Here is a 21067-nt window from a genome sequence, read left to right as displayed (position 1 = left end):
GAATGTTTCGATTCTCATCGTCTCTTTCTACTCAAACAGCTGGCCTATTTCTTTTGTCAAAATCAAACAATCAAAAAAATGTCTTTTATATTTGCAACTGCTTGTTTTGAAGCCAGGAGAGGGAAGATATTGCTGGGCTTAAGAAAATCTAGAAATGCCACCTTTTCACAGTTTAAATTCCGATGTTCGAAATTACTTTTTTACTGCACTTTGACCATTTAAGTAATTAAATTAAATATCATTATTTACAAACAACAATTTTGGCACTCCTTTAAGTTAATTTATGAATTTTTTTATATTTTTCAAGTCTTTTTATCTGCCTGTTTCGTTTCACCAACAGTATGGCAACCTTTGCGATAGCTTTTGCCGACGTACTTATCGATGCCTTGCCAAATAAAAATTGTTGTTTCCGACGGTAACATTGTGTTTGTGAAATATAAGGTGGGGTCAGAAATAAATTTTTCATAAAATAACTACGTGGCAGAATGATCTTGTAGTGATGTGGAATTAACATCAATAGTCCACTAAGTAAACTATATAGGGGAAAACCCCTTAGTATATTAGATCTGATTTGATATAAAAAAATGGCATTTACTTTTCATTTCAGCTCGACAAAAGTGTCCATATTACAAATCGAAAAATTCTTACGAATTCGAAATCCGGAGCACCAAATTTTTCGATTTCAAATCGAAATAGTATAAATCTTACGAATTTGATTATGGGAGCATGTCTGATTATTTAAAAACAACACTTTTGGCCTTTAAACCTTTAATTTACCTTTAAATTAATTATTGTATTCATTAATATTTGAAAAGTATTTTTACCTGCCTAATTCGTTTCACCACCTTCATTACCTTCGCGATAAGTCTTGGCTAAGTATTTATCGACCCCTTGCCAAATCGAAATTTCTCGTCTCCGACGCAAAATTTGTCAGAAATACATTTTTTATAAAATAACTAAGGGGCAGAATTATCTTCTGGTGGTGTGGAATAAACATTCATAGACCACTGAGTAAAATATTTTTTCCTTTAGTAAATAAGATCTTATTTGATATAAAAAGAGGCTTTTATTTTTCTTTTAAGCCAGAAAAAAATGCCCATTTTACAAATCACAAAAATTTTACAAATTCGAAAATCGGAGCACTGATGTTGCGATTTCAAAATCGAAATCGTAAAATTTTCTACATTTGATTAACGGAGTATGCCTGACTATTACTTTTAACGAAAGGCTTAAGATGTAAGAAAAACGAATCCTCAAAAAAATGTTTAATTCTTCATCGTTATATTGTTCAGAGTTTTACTTATGTAAGGGGCCGTCCATAAACCTCGTGACGCAAATTTTGGGCCATTTTGACCCCCTCCCCCCCTATGTGACATACCGTGACTCTCACCGCAACCCCCCCCCTGACCATCACGTGATAAATTGTCACTTACCCCCCCCCCCCCCCCCCTTTAGGTAAAAAAAAAAGAAAATATAATCCATAACAATGACTAAATAATAATGTAATTTAATTTTTTCTAGCGAACGCAAAATACATACATTCTTTCTTACGAAAACAAATAATTAGGAATCTGTCAATTAACTAAAAATACATACATTTTTTCTCATAACAACTAAATCAGAAATCTGTCACTGAATAAAAAAAACATAGATTATTTCTTACGAAAACTAAATCAGGAATCTGTCTGAATAAAGTGGCAGATTAAATCTCTTTTACTTCACCTCATGAAATGGCGAGCTCAAATGTTCGGCAATTGTAATTAAAGGAGCCGAACTATTATCGTTACAATCCTTATTCGCAAAACTAGTCAAATCTTTATCAATAATGTCTGCGTCTAACCATTCGGCCTCTTCTTCTTCTTCTTCATAACTTTTCAAAATTGCTAAAAATTCTTTTTGTCGAGCGGCAGCTATTCTGACCGGACGAACTTTCTGAATGGAAGTGGTGGCCTCGCAATTTTTCTTTTGGCTTGCCAATTTCGAAAGAGACCCAATGTACAAATTGCAATTTGAACAAATCTTGCGAGGAAGAGATTTTTTTACCGATGGGCAAAAGTAGTCGTAAGGAATAACCTTGAATGTATTTAAATCTTCATAAGTAATCGTAGATTTTAGAGTTTTTGAAACGAACAATGACTGAAACTTTCCATTGCTCTCTGAAAAAACAAGGCCATTGTCACTTTGAGCAATTGGTAACGGAGGTGGCAAGAACCGATTTGGTACAATTTTAAATAGTGAACTTCGTGGTTGTGAACAACATTGCGTATTTTGGCATTTCACAATTTGCAAGAAATACTGACTAGATCGAATGTGATGGTCTTGCCAATGCTGAGATTCTTGCTGTAGGTCACATTCAGGTATTTCAGAATTTTCTGGAGGCACAGATTCAAATTTTGAGTACGTAAAAACTTACCTTATAGCTGCTTTCTTATAATAAAATCAGTACGTCGCGTGACTTTTATTGTAACCCCCCCCCCATGCCATATACGGTGGCAGCTATATCATGCTATATAAGGTAAAGAAAGCATCAACAAGCATCGCCAACAGCTGCATTGTGTACAAGCTTATCAGCGATATTTTTTAAACACAGAGTATGCTGCTACTGCGTGTCAACTAAAACTCATTTGTACAAAATTTCCTAGGACATAACCAGAGCGGTGTGTTACATAAGGTAGCAAGATCACACAAGCATAGACAGCCATACTATGTTAATTCCCTTGCAACATCAGCATGATTACACACTTCTAGAAGACGCTTAAAGAGATTTACCTTCAGTCAATTTTTAACGGTCAAAGTATAAAATCATAAAAGTTGAGATTAGGCATGCAGATTCTACAAGGGTAGACGCAGTGCAGAACGTTGACGCGCCCACAAACCATATAACTGTCACGCTTGTACTAATTTTACATCTGTTTTGGGAATGTCTTGCCTTTTCTATATAAATTTTTGAAATATCTTAGCAGTCCCACTGACAGCTTGTACAGATGAAATTCGCTCACTATGGAAAACGGGGAAGAAAAGCTCGACTAACAGATTCCCGTTTCCTAATCTGAGGGAGTGCAAAGTAAAACCTTAAAAATTCATTTGCAATAATAAGACAAAAATTATATATTTTCAATTGTTCCTTGTGGTATGGCCTAGTATCAAAAAGACATTACAATAACAAGATGCGAAACGACTTACTATTTTTTGTGCTGGCTTATAAAGCTGGATCTAGGGTCTCTCGAGTGTGGGTGTGGCAGTTTTGCCCGTTTTGTGGGCGGTAAAGTGGGCGTGGCAACATGGATCAACAGACTTGCGTCTTTGCTGCGTCTATGTCTCTGGAGTCCACATGCTGAATCTCAACTGCCTAGCTTTTATAGTTCCTGAGATCTTGTCGTTCATACGGACGGATAGGCGGACATGGCCAGATCGACTTGGCTATTGATACTGATCAAGAATATATATACTTTATATGGTCCGAAACGCTTTCTTCTGCATGTTATACATACTTCCGTATACATACTTTTCAACGAATCTAGTACACCGTTTTTTTTTTACTCTACGAGTACGGGTATAAAAATATAAATAATATTAATATAATACATATCTGATAATACATATTTACAGACATACATCGTACATACATATATGTAAAAAAAAATCAAAACCATAAATGTACATTGATTGTATATATGAAATATTTAATCTAAAAGTATGTACGGGTATGTTTTCTTACATTGCCTGATGTTATATTTTTGATTGCCATCGTAACTAGGGAAGAAACACATTAATCAAACGGTACTTACGAAAAGCAAATGGCGTAAACGATAGAAGCAGACAAAGAAGCGCGAAGAATTTTGGGTGGTTTATTGCGTTCCTGCTTAGTTGCTCTTTCAATTTAAAATCGTTATGATCGCCTGTTTTTATATATAACACTAGAGAAGGCTTTTAAATTTGGGTTTGTATTTTGCAAGTATGTAAGTAGCTCTTTATTAATAATATTTCCTAATTACTTCCTCTAGTGTAGTTAGAATACACTCAATAGACATTTAAGACATTTAAGAAAACATCCAGAAGCTAGACGTTTAAAGAATGCACCCAGAAGCCCCTAAGGTAACGCATCCAGATGCCTTTCAGGGAATGCTTGCAGAAGGAAGAATAGCGAATGGCATCCAAGGTGTCAAAAGCGGACAGCAGCATCGCACACGGCAATAATAACGCTGCACCCGCTTTAACATGATCGTTCACCGAAGCCTTTAAGTAATAGCTTTCAAAAGATTGTGTATGTCTAATCCAACTGATCTATCAAAAAAAATAGACAAGACAAGTAATATAAGACCGGAACTTTTTCAAAAGTGTGGTTTTGAGAGAATGTTGAATTCTGCATGCTTATTCTCAACATTATTCAAAAACGTACAAATTTCAAAATAAACGCATATTATTTTATGTTTAACTTGCTAATTAACTTATAAAAATAAGATACGTTTTTGTTATTTGCTACTTCTATTTAGTGTATCTTCAGAAAAGCCAGCCGAGCTTAAGCGAACTATTGATTTGGTATATTTTGGTATATATTTCAAAACATGGATGTTAAAACGATTAAAGTGCTCACCTCTGTTTTATCTGTGCTGACGAATTTTTTTAACGGACATTTAACAATCTATCAACCCTAATTATACCCGTTACTCGTAGAGCAGAAGGGTATACTAGATCCGTTGAAAAGTATGTAACAGGCAGAAGGAAGTGTTTCCGACCATATATATATTCTTGATCAGGATCATTAATCATTCTTGAGTCGATCTGGCCATATCCACCTCTAACGCCCACAAACCGGCCAAAATTACTACGCCAACACTTTTGAACTAGAACACTTCCACTAGATGAGTAACGGGTATCAGATAGTCGGAGAACTCGACTATAGCGTTCTCTATTGTTTTTACTTCGATTTTTTATTGCTAAGCACAGACTTTATAAAAACACACGTTAAATATTTTAAGTTTTCCAATGTATTCAATGTGTGAGTGACTTAAATATACAAATAAATAAATATAAAAATCATCCCATAATAATAATATTCGGAATGTCGGTTTCATTTCCATTGTTTCTGAAATAACGATGGCTTCTCGATTTATCTTGACTACCTTTTATGTTGTTATGTAGTAAAATATACAGCGGTTAAGTTAACCTTCTTAAAATAAAGAAAAATTGTCACCGTAACCACGCACGCTGATTTTTTTTACTAAGGCGTGAGTATTATTACTCTTGTCATTTAATGGTATTAAATAAATATGTATCTGTGAATTTTGCGGTACATCGTCTTTTCTCATAAAATCATAATATGAGTAATATGAGTAAATTGTATATGTGTGGCACGTCTATGAAATTGTCTTATTTATATATGTACATATGTGGCCATTCTGTATCATTAAGTGCCAAAAGCCGGTTAATTCATCATCAAAATTTGTTTTGGATTTTTGCAGTGGTTATCATTATGATTTTAGTGTGTATATTGAATATTCGTGTATATATGTTTTTAGTAACATTTTGTTAGATTGTGAATGTATTCATTGAAATATAGCACATGCATACATATATATGTATGCATACATAATAAATTTACATGTTAATTTGTATATACCAAGGGTTTATTTATGTAAATGAATAAGCACAACATACGTCTAATAAATAAATATGTATTTAGTTAAAGGTAAATTTAAAATCTATTCTTATTAGTAAACTTGCTTATTATATAAATTAGTGCAAAACTCTGAGGAACATACCCGGCATTTACTGTGGATTCTCTATTGGATACTATACGAGTCGGAGAAGTCTTTTAAAATACTTTCGGCAGCCACCTTATTATTACAATCAATCTTCACAATTTGGGTATGTTTTTTTTTCCATATTTTTATTTATGCACGAACTTTAACAATTTGCGTTAAAGATATGTCTGCGGCACCACCTCATTTTTGTCCATTGTAAAGCTATAGTCTGTTCGTTTTTAAAGTTATAGTGAATTGTTGGCCGCAGAGTTTGGCATTATTTTATTCAGCGCTTAAAAATGTCTATTCTGTGTACAGCATTAAAAACCCCCACTTCTGTACTTGTTACTTAATTTGTTTTTGAACCTATTTGAAATTGAACTTATGTGCATTTTTCCTACAAATATTTGAAATAATCTTAAGACAAAAATTAACCTACTATTTTGGTCAACGTCAACGTGTTTTAAACAGAAACACTTAACGTGGATATGAATTGCCCTGAAAGGCGTTTCTATTCGATGTTGGCCTAATAAGTAAAAATTATATGTGTTGCATTTTTTTAGTCAAATGTAAAATGCTTTTTTGACACAAATTGTCAAAATTCTTGTACATATGTGGAAACTGGGTTCCCATTTTTTTTTTTAACTCGGTAAGGTGTTTTTTTTTATATCAGCAGTGGTAAAAGACAATTAATTACCAGTACAGTCGCAAATTTAAAGAAGTGAACAAATGTAAATTCTTTGACCATCATTTAAAAAAAACATGTGTTTTATTTCAAAGTTAAAACATTTCAAAATACCTTTTTAACATAATATGCACAATATTTATACAGCTGCAGTCAAAATAATAGCAGTACCCAACCCGTTTGCAAACAGCCAAAAAAAATTTGTTTTGAAAATTTGTTTTTTTTATTTACAATGAAACTCCTCTAATATAAGATAATACAGAAAACATTAGGATAATTCATTTGATTTCTCAGAAAAAATAAAAACGTGAAATGGGACCAAAACTACTCTGTCAAAATAATAGTATTGAATCTTTCAAAAATCATCACAGCCAAAAATATGTTTATGGATTCATTTAGTAATATTCTTTATATTCTTTTAAGGAATGCACAACTCCTTTGTATGAAATCAACTAAATTCTGGCATTTCCTCATAGGAAGAACTTTCCAGGGCCTTTGTAAATCTTCAAATAGTTAAGAGTTATCACTTTTAATTCCGAGACTTCTCCCATCGCACCGCATACAAATTTTTAATTGGATTGATCGATTGTATTGGTTTGGCAAGATTACCTGTATGTTTTGGATTTTTGTCCTGTTAGAACGTCTAAACAAGTGAATTGTTTTCTAAGGCATATAATTTTGACGTTGGTTTAATTCCATAAAATAATAATTTTGGTTAAATCAAAATTACTGAACCAACGTGCTCTACTATTCCTTAGGTATTTATTTTGGAGAAAAAACACAAAATGATGGTCGTCTAAAATACTACCGTAAGTCTTTGTTTTCGAAAAGAACTATTTTGGTTTTAACCGAGCCCAAAATATTCCTTTACTTCTCCAAGGGTCTCTACAAGTGTTTTTTGCGAACTTAAACGTTTGGCTGGATGTTTTTTTTTTGTTTGAGTAAAGCCACCTTTGTTGGGCTTCTTTAAATTAGGTGATTATCTTTGAGTCGTCTTCTAATAACTAATCAACTAACATTTAAGTTAAACATTTTTTTTTTGCGGTGCAGCAGGTCCGAAAGGCTGAAACCTTGACTGTCCTTCTAAGAAATTTTTCCCACAGAAATCAGTTTTTAAATCGTATTTAGCCTCCAGGCATTACAGTGTATTCCACGCCCCATGTGGTCAGGAGTAAATGTCAAGAAAGAATATAAAAATGCAAGAACTATTTAGAAACAGCCAAGAGTATTGTAAAATACCACGAACGTGTTTAAAAGTGATTAAATTATTATTGCGGATTTATCTGGATTTATTACTATGACTGGGTCAAACACGTGCATCCTTGAAATTAAGAGCGAAAAAGAATAAACAGGAAAACGAGAACTAAACATAACTTCACAATTTACGTATTTATAATTACTTAACAAATTTATTAAATATGCGAATGAATGGAAAAAATAATGGTCATGGTCGTTCTAAATTTGGTTATTTTATTATGTTTTTCGATATCAAGGTGTTTGGCAAAAAATAAAATTATGGCAGGAACCTAAGGTAACGTTTTCGAACATACTGACAAAACCAAAGAGACCGACCAAAAATGTTAATTTTCAAAAGCCCCCCTTTTTAAAAATATTTTAAATTTTAAAGTGGCTTTACGATTTTCATGCAAAATATATGACTTTCAAAAAGATTTGTTAATTTTTTCCAATGATCCTTTATGCGCCTATCATCATGCTACTTTATATTTGCATCATCTGCCATGATATTAACGCAAGAGAGAGGGAGAAAAATGGTCGTCACTTAACTTAATTTATCTAAAAAGATAATTTGGTTAAAAACTAAAGAATGAGTGTGATTCGATTTTTGGTGGTTAGCCACCAAGAAAATGTTAAAGAAATTCGTAATTTGCGGACCTTAAGTTATAAGGTCAGAAAAATATTTATTTTTTTTTTTCTGTCTTACTTTTTTATTTCGCAGAAATGCCTTCAGCAAGACTTACATAGCTATTAAAGGCTACAGAATCTGAGAACAAAGTCCGTGCACAAAAGACTTCTCTGATCCAGTTGTAAATTCATATGATACTTACATTCTTTATTATACCCGTTACTCGTAGAGTAAAAGGGTATACTAGATTCGTTGAACAGTATGTTACAGGCAGAAGGAAGCGTTTTCGACCGTATAAAGTATATATATTCTTGATCAGGATCAATAGCCAAGTCGATCTGGCGATGTCCGTCCGTCCGTCTGTCTGTCCATCCGTATGAACGTCGAGATCTCAGGAACTATAAAAGCTAGAAAGTTGAGCAAGCAAACAACAGAGACATAGACGCAGGACAAGTTTGTTGACCCATGCTGCCACACCCACAAACCACACAAAGCTACCACGCCCACACTTTAGAAAAAGGTTTTGATATTTCTTTCATTTTGTATAGTCTTGTACATTTTTATCGATTTGTAAAAATAGTTTGTTCCACGCCCACCCAAACGCCCACAAACCGCTTTAAACTGCCACCACCACACATTTGAAAAATGTAGATGTATTTTTTCACATTTTGGTTAGTTTTGTAAATTTCTCTCGATTTGCCAAACAAGTCTCTCCTTCGCACTTCCATTAGCTCAGATAGTCGGGAAACTCGACTATAGCGTTCTCATTTGTCTTGCACAAACAGTATAAATAATACAAAATATGTAAACTGTTTCGGGAATTTGTGTTATGCAATGTAAATGTGTAGACATTTGTTTCGACTTGCTTCTGATTAACTACGTTTTTGTTTTACTTTCAGATTGTTGTACCATATTAATATTGTTGCTAGGACCAACCGACTGAAAACGGATTCAGCTCAGAGGAACTTATTGTTACAACCCAAAGAGAGTTTTAAAAAAGAGACAGAAAAGAACGAATTGTTGAGAAAAATGACTCTTCCAAGTGCTGCTCGCGTGTACACAGATGTCAATGCCCATAAGCCGGATGAATATTGGGACTATGAGAATTATGTGGTTGATTGGGGCAATCAGGACGATTATCAGTTGGTCCGTAAATTAGGCCGTGGAAAGTATTCTGAGGTATTCGAAGCAATTAATATTACGACCACAGAAAAGTGCGTGGTTAAAATTCTAAAACCTGTTAAAAAGAAGAAGATAAAGCGTGAAATCAAAATTTTGGAGAACTTGCGTGGAGGAACTAATATAATAACACTCTTAGCCGTTGTCAAGGATCCAGTATCTCGTACACCAGCGTTGATTTTTGAGCACGTCAACAACACAGATTTCAAGCAACTTTACCAAACATTAACTGATTATGAGATTCGTTATTACTTGTTTGAGCTTCTTAAGGCACTTGACTACTGCCACAGCATGGGAATAATGCATCGTGATGTAAAGCCCCACAATGTTATGATCGATCACGAAAATCGAAAATTGCGCCTTATAGATTGGGGGCTTGCCGAATTTTATCATCCTGGTCAAGAATATAATGTTCGCGTGGCGTCCAGATACTTTAAAGGCCCCGAATTACTGGTAGATTACCAGATGTATGATTACTCACTGGATATGTGGTCATTGGGTTGCATGTTGGCGTCAATGATATTCCGAAAAGAGCCATTTTTCCATGGTCATGACAACTATGATCAATTGGTACGCATTGCAAAGGTGCTGGGCACCGAAGAACTCTACGCATATTTGGATAAATACAATATTGACCTCGATCCAAGATTTCACGATATTCTACAGCGTCACTCACGAAAGCGATGGGAAAGATTTGTCCATTCTGACAACCAACATTTAGTTTCTCCTGAAGCTCTAGACTTTCTTGATAAACTCTTGCGCTATGATCACGTTGACCGACTCACAGCTCGCGAAGCAATGGCCCATCCATATTTTTTACCTATTGTCAATGGACAAATGAATCCCAATAATCAGCAATAAGAAGTTTTTTCATTATGGTAAATACTGTAATTCGAGTTTGGGATAGCAGCCATTTAACAATATGATAATTATGCAAAAAAAAAATAAAATTCGAAGAAAAATGAAATAAATTAAGCTACTGTCTTAAAAATGACTTCAACTGTTCCTTAAGGGATTAAACAAATAAATCGAATAAATTCTAAAAGTAAAACATCTAATTGCTTAATATTTATTCTATTTATATTGTGTTGTATAACATTTATATTACTTTTTTTTATAAAAATATGTATACAAAAACCGTAAATATTTACGGTTTAATTTATTTGTATTCAATATCAATGTAATTAAACATTTATTTTATATTCCTTTTAAAAAATCACTTAAAGTTCTATAAAAAGCCAATGAACTTATAGGTCAATTATGGTATAAATTTTAAATCCCTTAAAAAAATATTCAGCTGATTTTAAATTGTCTTTTTATATATATATATTATTTATATATATATTTTACAATTCATTAGAAATATTCGGGCCAGTTTAGATATATACAATACATAATAAAACAAGAGAGAACGCTATAGTCGAGTTCCCCGACTATCTGATACCCGTTACTCAGCTAGTCGAAGTGTGAAGAAGAGTCTTCATCACTGACAGTTTTTGACGGTTTGTTGGCGTTAGAGTGGGCGTAGCAAAAAGTTTTTTAGCAAATCGATAAAAATTTACAAGACTAATACAAAAATGAAAAAATATTAAAACAATTTTTAAAAGTGTGGGCGTGGCAGTTTTGGGCGGTTTGTGGGCGTTAGAGTGGGCGTGGCAGCATGCATCGACAAGCTTGCGCTGCGGGTATATCTCTGGAGTCTGTATGCTTTCTCTCAACTTTCTAGCTTCTATAGTTCCTGAGATCTCGACGTTCATACGGACGGACAGACAGACGGACGGACAGACGGACATGTCCAGATCGACTCGGCTATTGATCCTGATCAAGAATATATATACTCTATATGGTCGGAAGCGCTTCCTTCTGCCTATTACATACTTTTCAACGAATCTAGTATACCCTTTTACTCTACGAGTAACGGGTATAAATATATACATATACGGGTATAAATATATACATATTGGTTTTTGGCTGTTTACCAAAATCCCACTAGTATGAAACAGCTTGTCCCTAGACAACGACAACGACGATAACGATAAGATCAACGACTACACCGAAGTGCTGTACGACGGCGTTGTAGTTTGCTCCTAGAAGAAGTAAGTTTGAGTTCGGCCTGTGTTACTACGAGAGCGACAACGGACGGTGAAGACGTAACCGTGAGACATCGACGTCCTATATTATTTGTCTTAAAATACGAATAAAGTTAATAATATTATAGTAGAACCCCCAAGCGAACAAAATTGATAACATTAAACAAAAGTAGAACGTAAAAAAAAAAAACAGTCGACATTTTTTGCTACAATGGCGTGTTTAAATTATTTTATAAGTGCTATCTTACGCTCAGGTAAAAAATTGAACATTGTTGCACTGTATAAGTTTGAGTTCGAGAGTGAAGGAGACAGAAGTAATCTTCAAGGACTACAGGATTTTAGTGGTTTCGATTTTGACGAAAATTACCAGAGATATGGTGCAAATAGGGAATACGCAGTGGATACTTTGACGCAGGCTGACCTTGGGTCAATATAGTACAGAAAAGAAGATCACGATCGAAGATGTTACTCAACTGTTTTGGGCATATAGTGTTTTACATTATGCCGGATGGCGACCGGTTGAGTCCCGCTGCTTTCTTTCATACTTCCACCTCGGATCGCACTTTCCTTAATTCAAACTGGGACGGTGAGAGGTCACACGCGTCTGAGACAGCCGAGCGCATACCATTTTCTCCAAGAGTTTGCCGGCTCCGTCGATGCGGTATAATGGCCGGAACGATGAAGGCTCCTCGGGTGGCTTCCCTGGTTAAGGGAGGATCAGCAGTTTTTGGATCTTCCACTGGCTTGGGAAGACGCTTTCGTTCAGGCATTTGGTAAACGCTTTCGCAAAGATGGCTGGCTGAAGGTAGAGAGCTAGTCGAAGCGCCCTGTTGGGAATGCCGTCGGGCCCGGGGGCCTTGCCGTCCTTCAGTAGTTTCGCTAAATCCAGAATCTCCTCGCTGCTGACCGTGGCGTCTGCTTCGTCGTGACCCTCTGCGGCTGGTTCGGCGGGGCGTAGCCTGTACATCCTGGAGAACAGGTGCTCCCTTTATGCTGCCGAGCCTCACAGGGTCCAGGGGCGTAGGGAGTCCGGTTTGTATTTCTTCCTGACTCGGGTTTGGGTCGTGGTTGGGCGTCCTAAATCGCAAATAATGCCGAAGTCTTCACTTCAGAGCCCATTCCTGTGCGCCTGAACATGTACTGGTTCCTTTGGTTTAAAAGTGCCAGGTCCAGAGACGCGATCGCCTTTAACACCATTCTACCTCTCGAGTGGGTGAGTGCACTGCCCCAGCTCTATGACCATGCGTTGAAGTAGCCGGCTATAAGGACCTCGGTGCGGCATCTAGCGTCCGATGCCAGTCTATCTACTGCCCGACTGAATTAGCTTATGGTCAGGCTGGGAGCTAGGTATACGCTGTACACCCACCATCTGCCCTTTGCTCCTTTGCACCTTTGCTCTAACAAACCCGTTGTCCGATAGTCATGTGTTATTTCTTCAGCTACGCTGCTACACCTCCAGATCGCTGCTTTCCTGGTGCGGTCGAAAGCCCAGTCTGGGCTAGCCGCCGTCCGGTAGGGCTCGCTCAGTAACGCAGGATCTGCCCTGCGTTCTCGCACCAGCAGGTCTTGGGCTGCCGTGCACTGATAAAGGCAGCAGCGTAACAAAAACAACTACTCAACTCTCAGCAACAAACCGGTCATAACGAAGAACGTAGGTGGCGGCAGCAGCACAATTTATTTTATAAACAAATCATGTAAGTGGAGTGTTCATTGTCACCTTTCTTTACTCGATTATCTTTTACAAATTTTTGAATTAAAATATTTAAAACAAGCGAAATTCCAAAAATTGTGTGTGTTGACCGAAAAGTTGTAGGCACAAGCTTAGGAAGAAAAATCCGATAATAAAAACCGAACAAAGACAAATTCATAGCGAATTAGAAGACCTACTAGATAGATTCAAAAAATTGGGAAGCTCAGAAAGTCAGTGTAAATTCAAAGCTCTCTCAACATGGCAATGACAAATGCACAACTACAGGCAAACTTTAATCAAAAGCTACAAGATATTAAAGATCACTTAGGTAGTGTAAGTGTCGGCACACCTGAGGTAGAGGCACATAAAGATGCCGAAACCGAACAAAGACATAAGTCTGATAGCGAATTAGAAGACCTTCTAGATAGATTCAAAATATTGGGAAGCTCAGAAAGTCAGTGTAAATTCAAAGCTCTCTCAACATGGCAATGACAAATGCACAACTACAAGCAACGTTTTAATCAAAAGCTACAAGATATTAAAGACTCTACCACTTAGGTAGTGTAAGTGTCGGCACACCTGAGGTAGACCAACATAAAGATGCCGAAATTAGAATAACTGTCATGTGCAACGACACATTAGACATTATGAAATCTCTTCCGGACTTCAAAGGTAAGAACGAGACGTACGTTCCATGGAGGAAGGCAGCACAACAGCAAATAAAGTGTACGAAAAGTACGAGGGTAGTTCCAAACATTATCAAGCTCTTGGCATAATGAGGAACAAAATAAAAGGTTCAGCTGACATGATTCTCTCATCTTTTGATACTCCCTTCAACTTTAAGGCCATAATCAACCCCTTAGAATTCACATACGCTGATAAACGACCAGAGTATTTGATAGAGCAGGAAATGGCAACACTACGCCAAGGAAATTTGACTCTGCTACAATATTATGGAGAGGTAGAGAAAAAACGTACTCTACTCATAAACAAGACTATACTACGACCACCATTTAATGAAAACTATGAACAAGAAAGTCGTAAGGCGACGTTCTATTCTTCGCAAGACCATCCGATCTTCCTTCTGCATTAGTATAAGCTGAGGAAGTCGAAGCTGACCACGAGTGCACCTATTTAACACAAATACGACATTTTTCCTATTTCCAAACCTTACAACATTTGACAGAATAATTGGACTTGACTTAATTAAAGAAACCGACGTTGTACTCGACCTAAAAAACAAAAATCATATAACTAACAATGACGCAGAAATAATCTAATTTCTTAAATGCACGGACGTAAATTTTACCAATGTTGAAGATTAGAAGTACCTCAAGATATTAAAGAAAAATTTCACTTAATGTTAGGAAAATGTTCCTAAAACATGTTCAGAAAACATGAGTGATCATGTCAAACATAAGCATGGGTCTTGGATAAATTGCACGGAGCCAATTTGAGGGTTTCGCGTGAAAAGTCGATTTTTTTTAAGGAAAGCGTCGCGTATTTAGGTTTTATTGTTTCCCGTGGTGGCATAAGAACATGCCCGAAGAAAGTAGATGCAATTCGTAACTACGAACAGTCAAAAACACTATTTAATGTTAGATCATTTATGGGCTTAGCAAGCTTAGGTGTTTTATAAAAGACTCTGCATCTATAACAAGACCTATAAGCGTCATCCTAAAGGACAAAAATGGCAAGGTGAGCGCAGTCAATTTTGACGAAAGTCAACGCCAGGCATTCAAAAAACTTAAAGAGGTTCTTGCTTCTGATAATGTGATGTTACTATACCAAGATTACAAGAAGGCCTTTGATTTGACAACAGGTGCTTCTTCTTTTGGTTTAGGAGCAGTCCTATCACAGGACGGAAAACCTATAACCGTGATATCAAGAACTCTAAAATATAGGTATTTAAACTTTGCAAAAAGCGAAAGGGGGCTTATTGCCATAGTTTGGTCCCTAAAGAATCTTAGAAATCACTTATTCGGGGTAAAAAATTTAAATATTTTCACGGATCACCAACCCCTAACTTTCGGCGTCTCAGATCGTAATCCGAACGCCAAAATTAAGCGTTGGAAAGCTTTCATCGACGAGCACAATGCCCAGATATTTTACAAGCCAAGAAAAGAGAACTATATCGCTGATGCACTGCCCAGACATCACATCCACACATTAAAAGAGGACGCACAGTTTGACATTGCCACGATACACAGCGAGTTATCACTTACCCGCACTGTCGAAAAGACAGACAAACCGGTGAACTGCTTTTGGAATCAAATAAAAATATAAGAAAACGGATTTCCTTCAGTTAGAACGGATATTATGTTTGGTAAAAAAAACTTGACATCTCTTATATTATATATAGAGAATATGTGATGTGGTACAGAAGGACGTAGTCAACGCAATTTTACTACTACCAATATTGGCATTTATTCAGCATAAATTAATAGATACGTTTCCAACAACCACTTTTCGTTATACAGATCTCATGGTAACTGACATCTTGGACAAAAATGAGCAAAGAGAAATTGTTATCACAGAACACAATAGGGCACAAGAAACCAGAAACAAATTCTTCAGGACTATTTTGTCCCCAAATTTACTCAATTGGCAAATGAAGTCCTTGCAAATTGTAAAACCTGTCAAAAAGCTAAATACGATCGTCACCCCCATAAACATATTCTTGGGGTAACTCCCATTGCTTTATACACAGGCGCATTATTACATATCGACATATTTTCTACTGACAGAAAATATTTCCCCAATTGCTTAGACTAATTCTCAAAATTTTCGATTGTCCAACCAATTGCTTCTAAAACAACAGCTGACATAAAAATCGCACTAATTTCTTTCGGCGAACAAAATCGATTTATTGTGACAATAAACCATCTATCAAGTCTGAGACAGTCAAGTTACGCTTAAGTAATCAATTTAATGTCCAGATTATTAACGCACCACCACTTCATAGCACTTCAAACGGACAGGTAGAGAGATTCCACAGTGTCCTGGTAGAGATCGCGCGGTGTCTGAAGATCGAAAGAGGTATTGAAGTCACAGTCGAACTTTTACTTCTACAAGGCTAAAGAATACAAAAAAACTATTCACTCAGTTACAAATAAAATACCTATCGACATAATTCAGAAATCGATGCGGAAATTAGAAAAAAGTTTTAAGTGCACATAATATTCAGTTAAAATTAAACAAGACAAGACTGGACAGAAATTTCGACATGGGAGACAAGGTCCTTCTTAAATCAAACAAGAGGTTACAAAATAAACTAACGACCTTGTACACTGAAGAAAAAGTGGAAGCTGACTTGGGGACCACAGTCTTAATAAAAGGGAGAGTGGTTCACAAAGATAATTTGAGGGAATTACATGTAAAATTATATTTTTTCCCTTTTCCTTATCAACATACCAGGATCTGGACAATACTTCTTCTCGCCATAGCAATAACCGCTAAATTCACCGACTACACTGGTTTTTTGGAAGGACTTTAAATACTTAAGACATTCAACTAACTTAACCATGTATTCCACGATAGTAAAAGATACAAAACAACTGCGAAATCATTTCCCTTAGTCACATATGAGACACATATTGAATTCAGACCTGCGACACATAAGGACTCTCGTAGCAACAGTAAATGTTCATCATAGACATGCAGGAAGTATCAATTTGTTAGGCACTGCACTCTAGATTTCGACGACTTCGAAAATTTGAAATTGAAGATTGAAGTTTTAAGTTTCTGTTTGCAAGTAAGGCACTAAAAGGAATTGTAAAGTGGTTTGTGTTGAGCGAGAAGGGTCTAAATTTGGGGAATTCTCTCAAAATATGATTGCCATCCGAATTTAAATCGTGTGTAAGCAGTAAGTTAGTTTACGAGCAACTTGCAAACTTGCAAACTCGCGTTTACGAGTATGTTTTCGAGTACTTTTATAGAATGAAATAAATTGCAGATTATGCTTTCAGACAGTATTTAATTGACGGCATCGACGATAAAAGTTTAAACAAAACTGTGTGAAAAAAAACGACAGAAAAAATCAGAATGTAAACAAATACGCGAAAAAAGATGTGAAATGCTACAACTGTGGTGAAAAAAGAGCATGTGATAAATTAACTGCCAGAATATAGAAAGTGTTACAAATGGTATCAGTTTGAACATATATCTAAAGAATGCGCAAAAATTAACAAACATGTTTTTAATACGAATACGCGCAGTTTGAGAAACGATTTAAACAGCAAAGAAGTTTATATTGCAAATAAAAAGTGTACGGAGTTATTCGATGCGAGCAGTAAATTCAATATCATACGGAAACATTTTAATTTTGATATTACGCGTTGTTTAGCTATTGAGCTTTTTCAATAGCTGTTGCGAGAAATAAGTAGCCGAAGAAAGTTTATTTATTTATTTTGTTAATTATACTGGCAGCTAGGGCCGACCAAGAGCTATAACGAATGCACAAGTTAAGTCTTTGCCGAAAAACGAAGAAGTGACATTGGCGGGACAGACAGCTGCGCCCAAGCTTAATATTGGTAGATAACAAGAGGCGAAGGAATGAGCGCCGTACAGATAAATGCCTGCGAAAACAGCGGTTTGCACTATGGGCATCGCAACTGCTACCACTGACTATTTAAGCTTACAATATTAAGAGTATGAGATTAGTCTACTGCACAGTTTTGGCGGCTGCATGACCCAACCTCCTCCCCCCGTTGGAAGCTTGGCTTCCAACAGAGTCCTCAAGGGGAAGCAGACACAGCTTGTTCACTGCCCGCCTTATTACTCCAGACGCGGTCCTCAATTCTGCAACTCGAGCGACGCCCTCTCTGCCAGGAATCAACTGCATGACTCTCGCCAAAGGCTATCATTGGGTGTAAATTCTCGTCCTTAACAAGAACGACGTTGTCTACGGCTACGCCAGGCTTTGGGCGCGCCACTTGGAGCGCTGCTGGATCAACGTCAAGTATTCTTCCTTCCATCGCGACCAAAAAATTACATCCGATTATAGTTAAGGCCCGTTACATCTGTCTCGTCAAACGACGAAGGCGGACCACCATTGAGAAAATGCGCCGGAGTGAGGACGTCCAGATCGGCAGGGTTCTCTGAAATGGGATCTAAAGGTCTGGAGTTAATAACTGCCGAGATGTGGCACACCAGCGTCCTCAGCTCGTCGAAGTTCAGAGCCGCACCCACAGCACGGTAGAAATGATGCTTTGCCGTTTTCACCGCCGCTTCCCAAAGCCCACCGAAACGGGGCGTCCGATTAACCGCCAGTCAATCGTCTCCGAAAAGCTAAAATTCTGAACGGAGCCTTGATGTTCGCTGCTGAGAAATAACCTTCGAAGTTCCAGAAGTTCATTCTTGGCGCCGACAAAATTGGTGGCGTTGTCCGACCAAATTTGCTTCGGCTTCCGCCGGGTGCATATGAACCTCTTGAGTCCGCGCAGAAACGCAACTGTGAAGAGATCCTTGATCAACTCCAGGTGCACTGCCTTGGTTGCAAAGCATATAACTACGCAGACGTATCATTTAACCGCAGGCTTTTTGCGAGTATCCAACTTGTGAAAGAAGGGTCCACAGAAGTCTATACCAGCAACCTCAAAAGCGTGAGATCCCTCCAAGCGCTCCTGGGGAAGGTCCGCCATTATGTGCTCTAGCAGCCGCGGCTTAATCCAAAATCATATGATGCATCTATTCACGGCCTTGGTAACCGTCTTCCTCCCCCCAATAGGCCAATATTGGGATCGAATTGCACCCAGAACAGCTCGAGGTCCGGCATGAAGATTGGTTTCATGGTAATGCGAAATAATTGCCAGAGTCACCGGATGGGACCTTGGAAGGATTTTCGGGTGGCGGCCATTAAAGTCCAATGACGAATTCCGGAGGCAACTCTTGCCAGCGTTTTTAGGGACTGCATGTCCTGCATGCGCGCGCTACACCAAACGCAGCAGGATGATGAATTTCATTACAAAATTTGTAAATGTATGCAAACACTCGTTGCAGTGAGGGGTAAGACTTTGGAGCTAGCAATTACATTCACGTACGGCGACTTTACGATGAACACACTTCGACGAAGTTCAAGCACCGGGTTCTCAGGACAAACAGCTGGTGGACAATCTCTTTCAGGCTCCATAAGATAGCCGGTCCATGCGCCAAGAGTGACAACTCGCTAAGCTCAGACGGGAGGGATTCTCTGGATAAGATGTCAGCCGGATTAAACGCTGTTGGAACATAACGCCAAGCCGTGGCATCTTTCAGCTCCTGAATGGCCGCAACCCTATTTGCCACAAATATGTTGAACCTTTCGGGCTCATCTCGGATCCAGGAAAGTGCCACCGTCAGGTCGCACCAACAATAGTAGGGTCCTTTGAATACCTTCAAGCCACCTATTTCCTTCATGGTTTTAGCCAGAAGTTCGGCACCACAAAGCTCCAGCTTTGGTACTGTTATGGTCTTCAACGGAGCTATGCGCGACTTCGAACAAAGCAAATGGCTAAAACTTTCATGAATGACTCCTTGTCCTCGGGGGGCACACCCTCAAGCACAAGCGGAATGTTAGAGCACCATTTCCTTAGCTTGAGCTGGCCCTTCGCAAGAATGCCAGCCGTCTGCTGCATTATGTTGATAGCATCCTTTACGGTGCCGGAGCCGGAGATAAGATCATCCACGTAAAAATCGCGCGGAAGGATTTCTAACCCAACGGGAAACGCTGCCTGCTCAGCGATTGATAACTGCTGCATAGCCCTTACGGACAAGAAGGAGGCTGGTGCAGATAGCTATCTTCTTGCGAGGCGCTAACACATCGGTACATTTTACATATGTCTCCTGTAACGGCAACTGGGTGTGAGCGAAATCGAATTAGGATGTGAAATAGCTTGGGCTGGATGACCGGGCCAGCCACTAACACATCGTGAAGCGATTAACCAGTGGAAGTGGCAGCTGATCCGTCAAAGACAACGCGAAGCTTGGTGGTAGAGCTACCCTCCTTCATGACGCAGTGATGTGGCAAAAAATATCGGCACGAGCTGACTTCGGAAGCAGGCACAGGCGACATATGTCTCAGATGACGATATTCCTTCATGAACGCCGCATATTTAACCTTCAAGCCAGGTTCCTTTCAAGCGACAAGAATCTCCGCACAGCCTGCGGATAGGAATCTCCTAAAGAATCCAAATGGAGTTTTAGCGGCAACCGTACCGAGTAACCGCCAGCTGGCAATCGGGTGTAATTTTTAATAAAGTGGGCCTCGCAATCTAGTTCCTCCTTAGTGGCTTGAACTATTGGGCCGGGACAATTTTCTACCTCCCAAAAGCGCTGCAGAAGTGAATCAAGTTCACCATCAATGCTGTTTTCCTTGCTGGCTGAAGAAGGAACGCGTGAAGCTATTAAGGCGCTACCGCACGGGTGCGCGTTGGCAACAACTTTATCTGACCTACGCACAACAGCTCAAAAAACAGGCTAGCTCCTATTAACAGGTTCGACACTCTTGGTCACTACCGAGACCCTGGGCAATTAGAGTAGGAACTTGAAGACACCGGATCATGTGGCTGCGAGGAAGGCGTACCATCTAAATGGAGCAGCGTATGATGCCTGATTCCACAGGTTCGGCAGCGGCTCGAACTGCATTGCCGTAGCTGATGACCTGCCTTTAGGCAATTTAGGCAAAGTGCTTGTCTCTTTGCCTCGCGCAGACGATCTACTGGCGCTAGATCTCTAAATTGCGGGCAATAATATATGGCATGCCCTGCATTATGGCAAAGCATGCAACCAAGAGAATTTTGGGTGGTAGCAACTAGCGTCGAACGATTTCTGCCCACC

The 21067-nt window shown here is 38.1% G+C and overlaps 1 protein-coding gene across 2 annotated transcripts; it reads left to right on the top strand.

Annotated features, from left to right (window-relative positions):
- Positions 1 to 5123: 5123 nt before the first annotated feature.
- On the top strand, positions 5124 to 10463 carry LOC122616217 (casein kinase II subunit alpha). Of its 2 annotated transcripts, XM_043791590.1 has the most exons (3): positions 5239 to 5257; positions 5741 to 5868; positions 9193 to 10463. In XM_043791590.1, exons 1-3 carry the CDS (start codon positions 5255 to 5257, stop codon positions 10331 to 10333), a joined length of 1272 nt encoding a protein of 423 aa, XP_043647525.1. In that variant the 5' UTR covers positions 5239 to 5254; the 3' UTR covers positions 10334 to 10463. The 2 variants fall into 2 exon arrangements, with proteins under 2 accessions (XP_043647526.1, XP_043647525.1); XM_043791591.1 differs by lacking the exons at positions 5239 to 5257; positions 5741 to 5868 and adding an exon at positions 5124 to 5228.
- Positions 10464 to 21067: the final 10604 nt, after the last annotated feature.

This window comes from Drosophila teissieri, chromosome 3L (assembly GCF_016746235.2).
Source record: "Drosophila teissieri strain GT53w chromosome 3L, Prin_Dtei_1.1, whole genome shotgun sequence".
NCBI classification, from domain to species: domain Eukaryota; kingdom Metazoa; phylum Arthropoda; class Insecta; order Diptera; family Drosophilidae; genus Drosophila; species Drosophila teissieri.
This window is presented reverse-complemented; position numbering and strand designations above follow the sequence as displayed.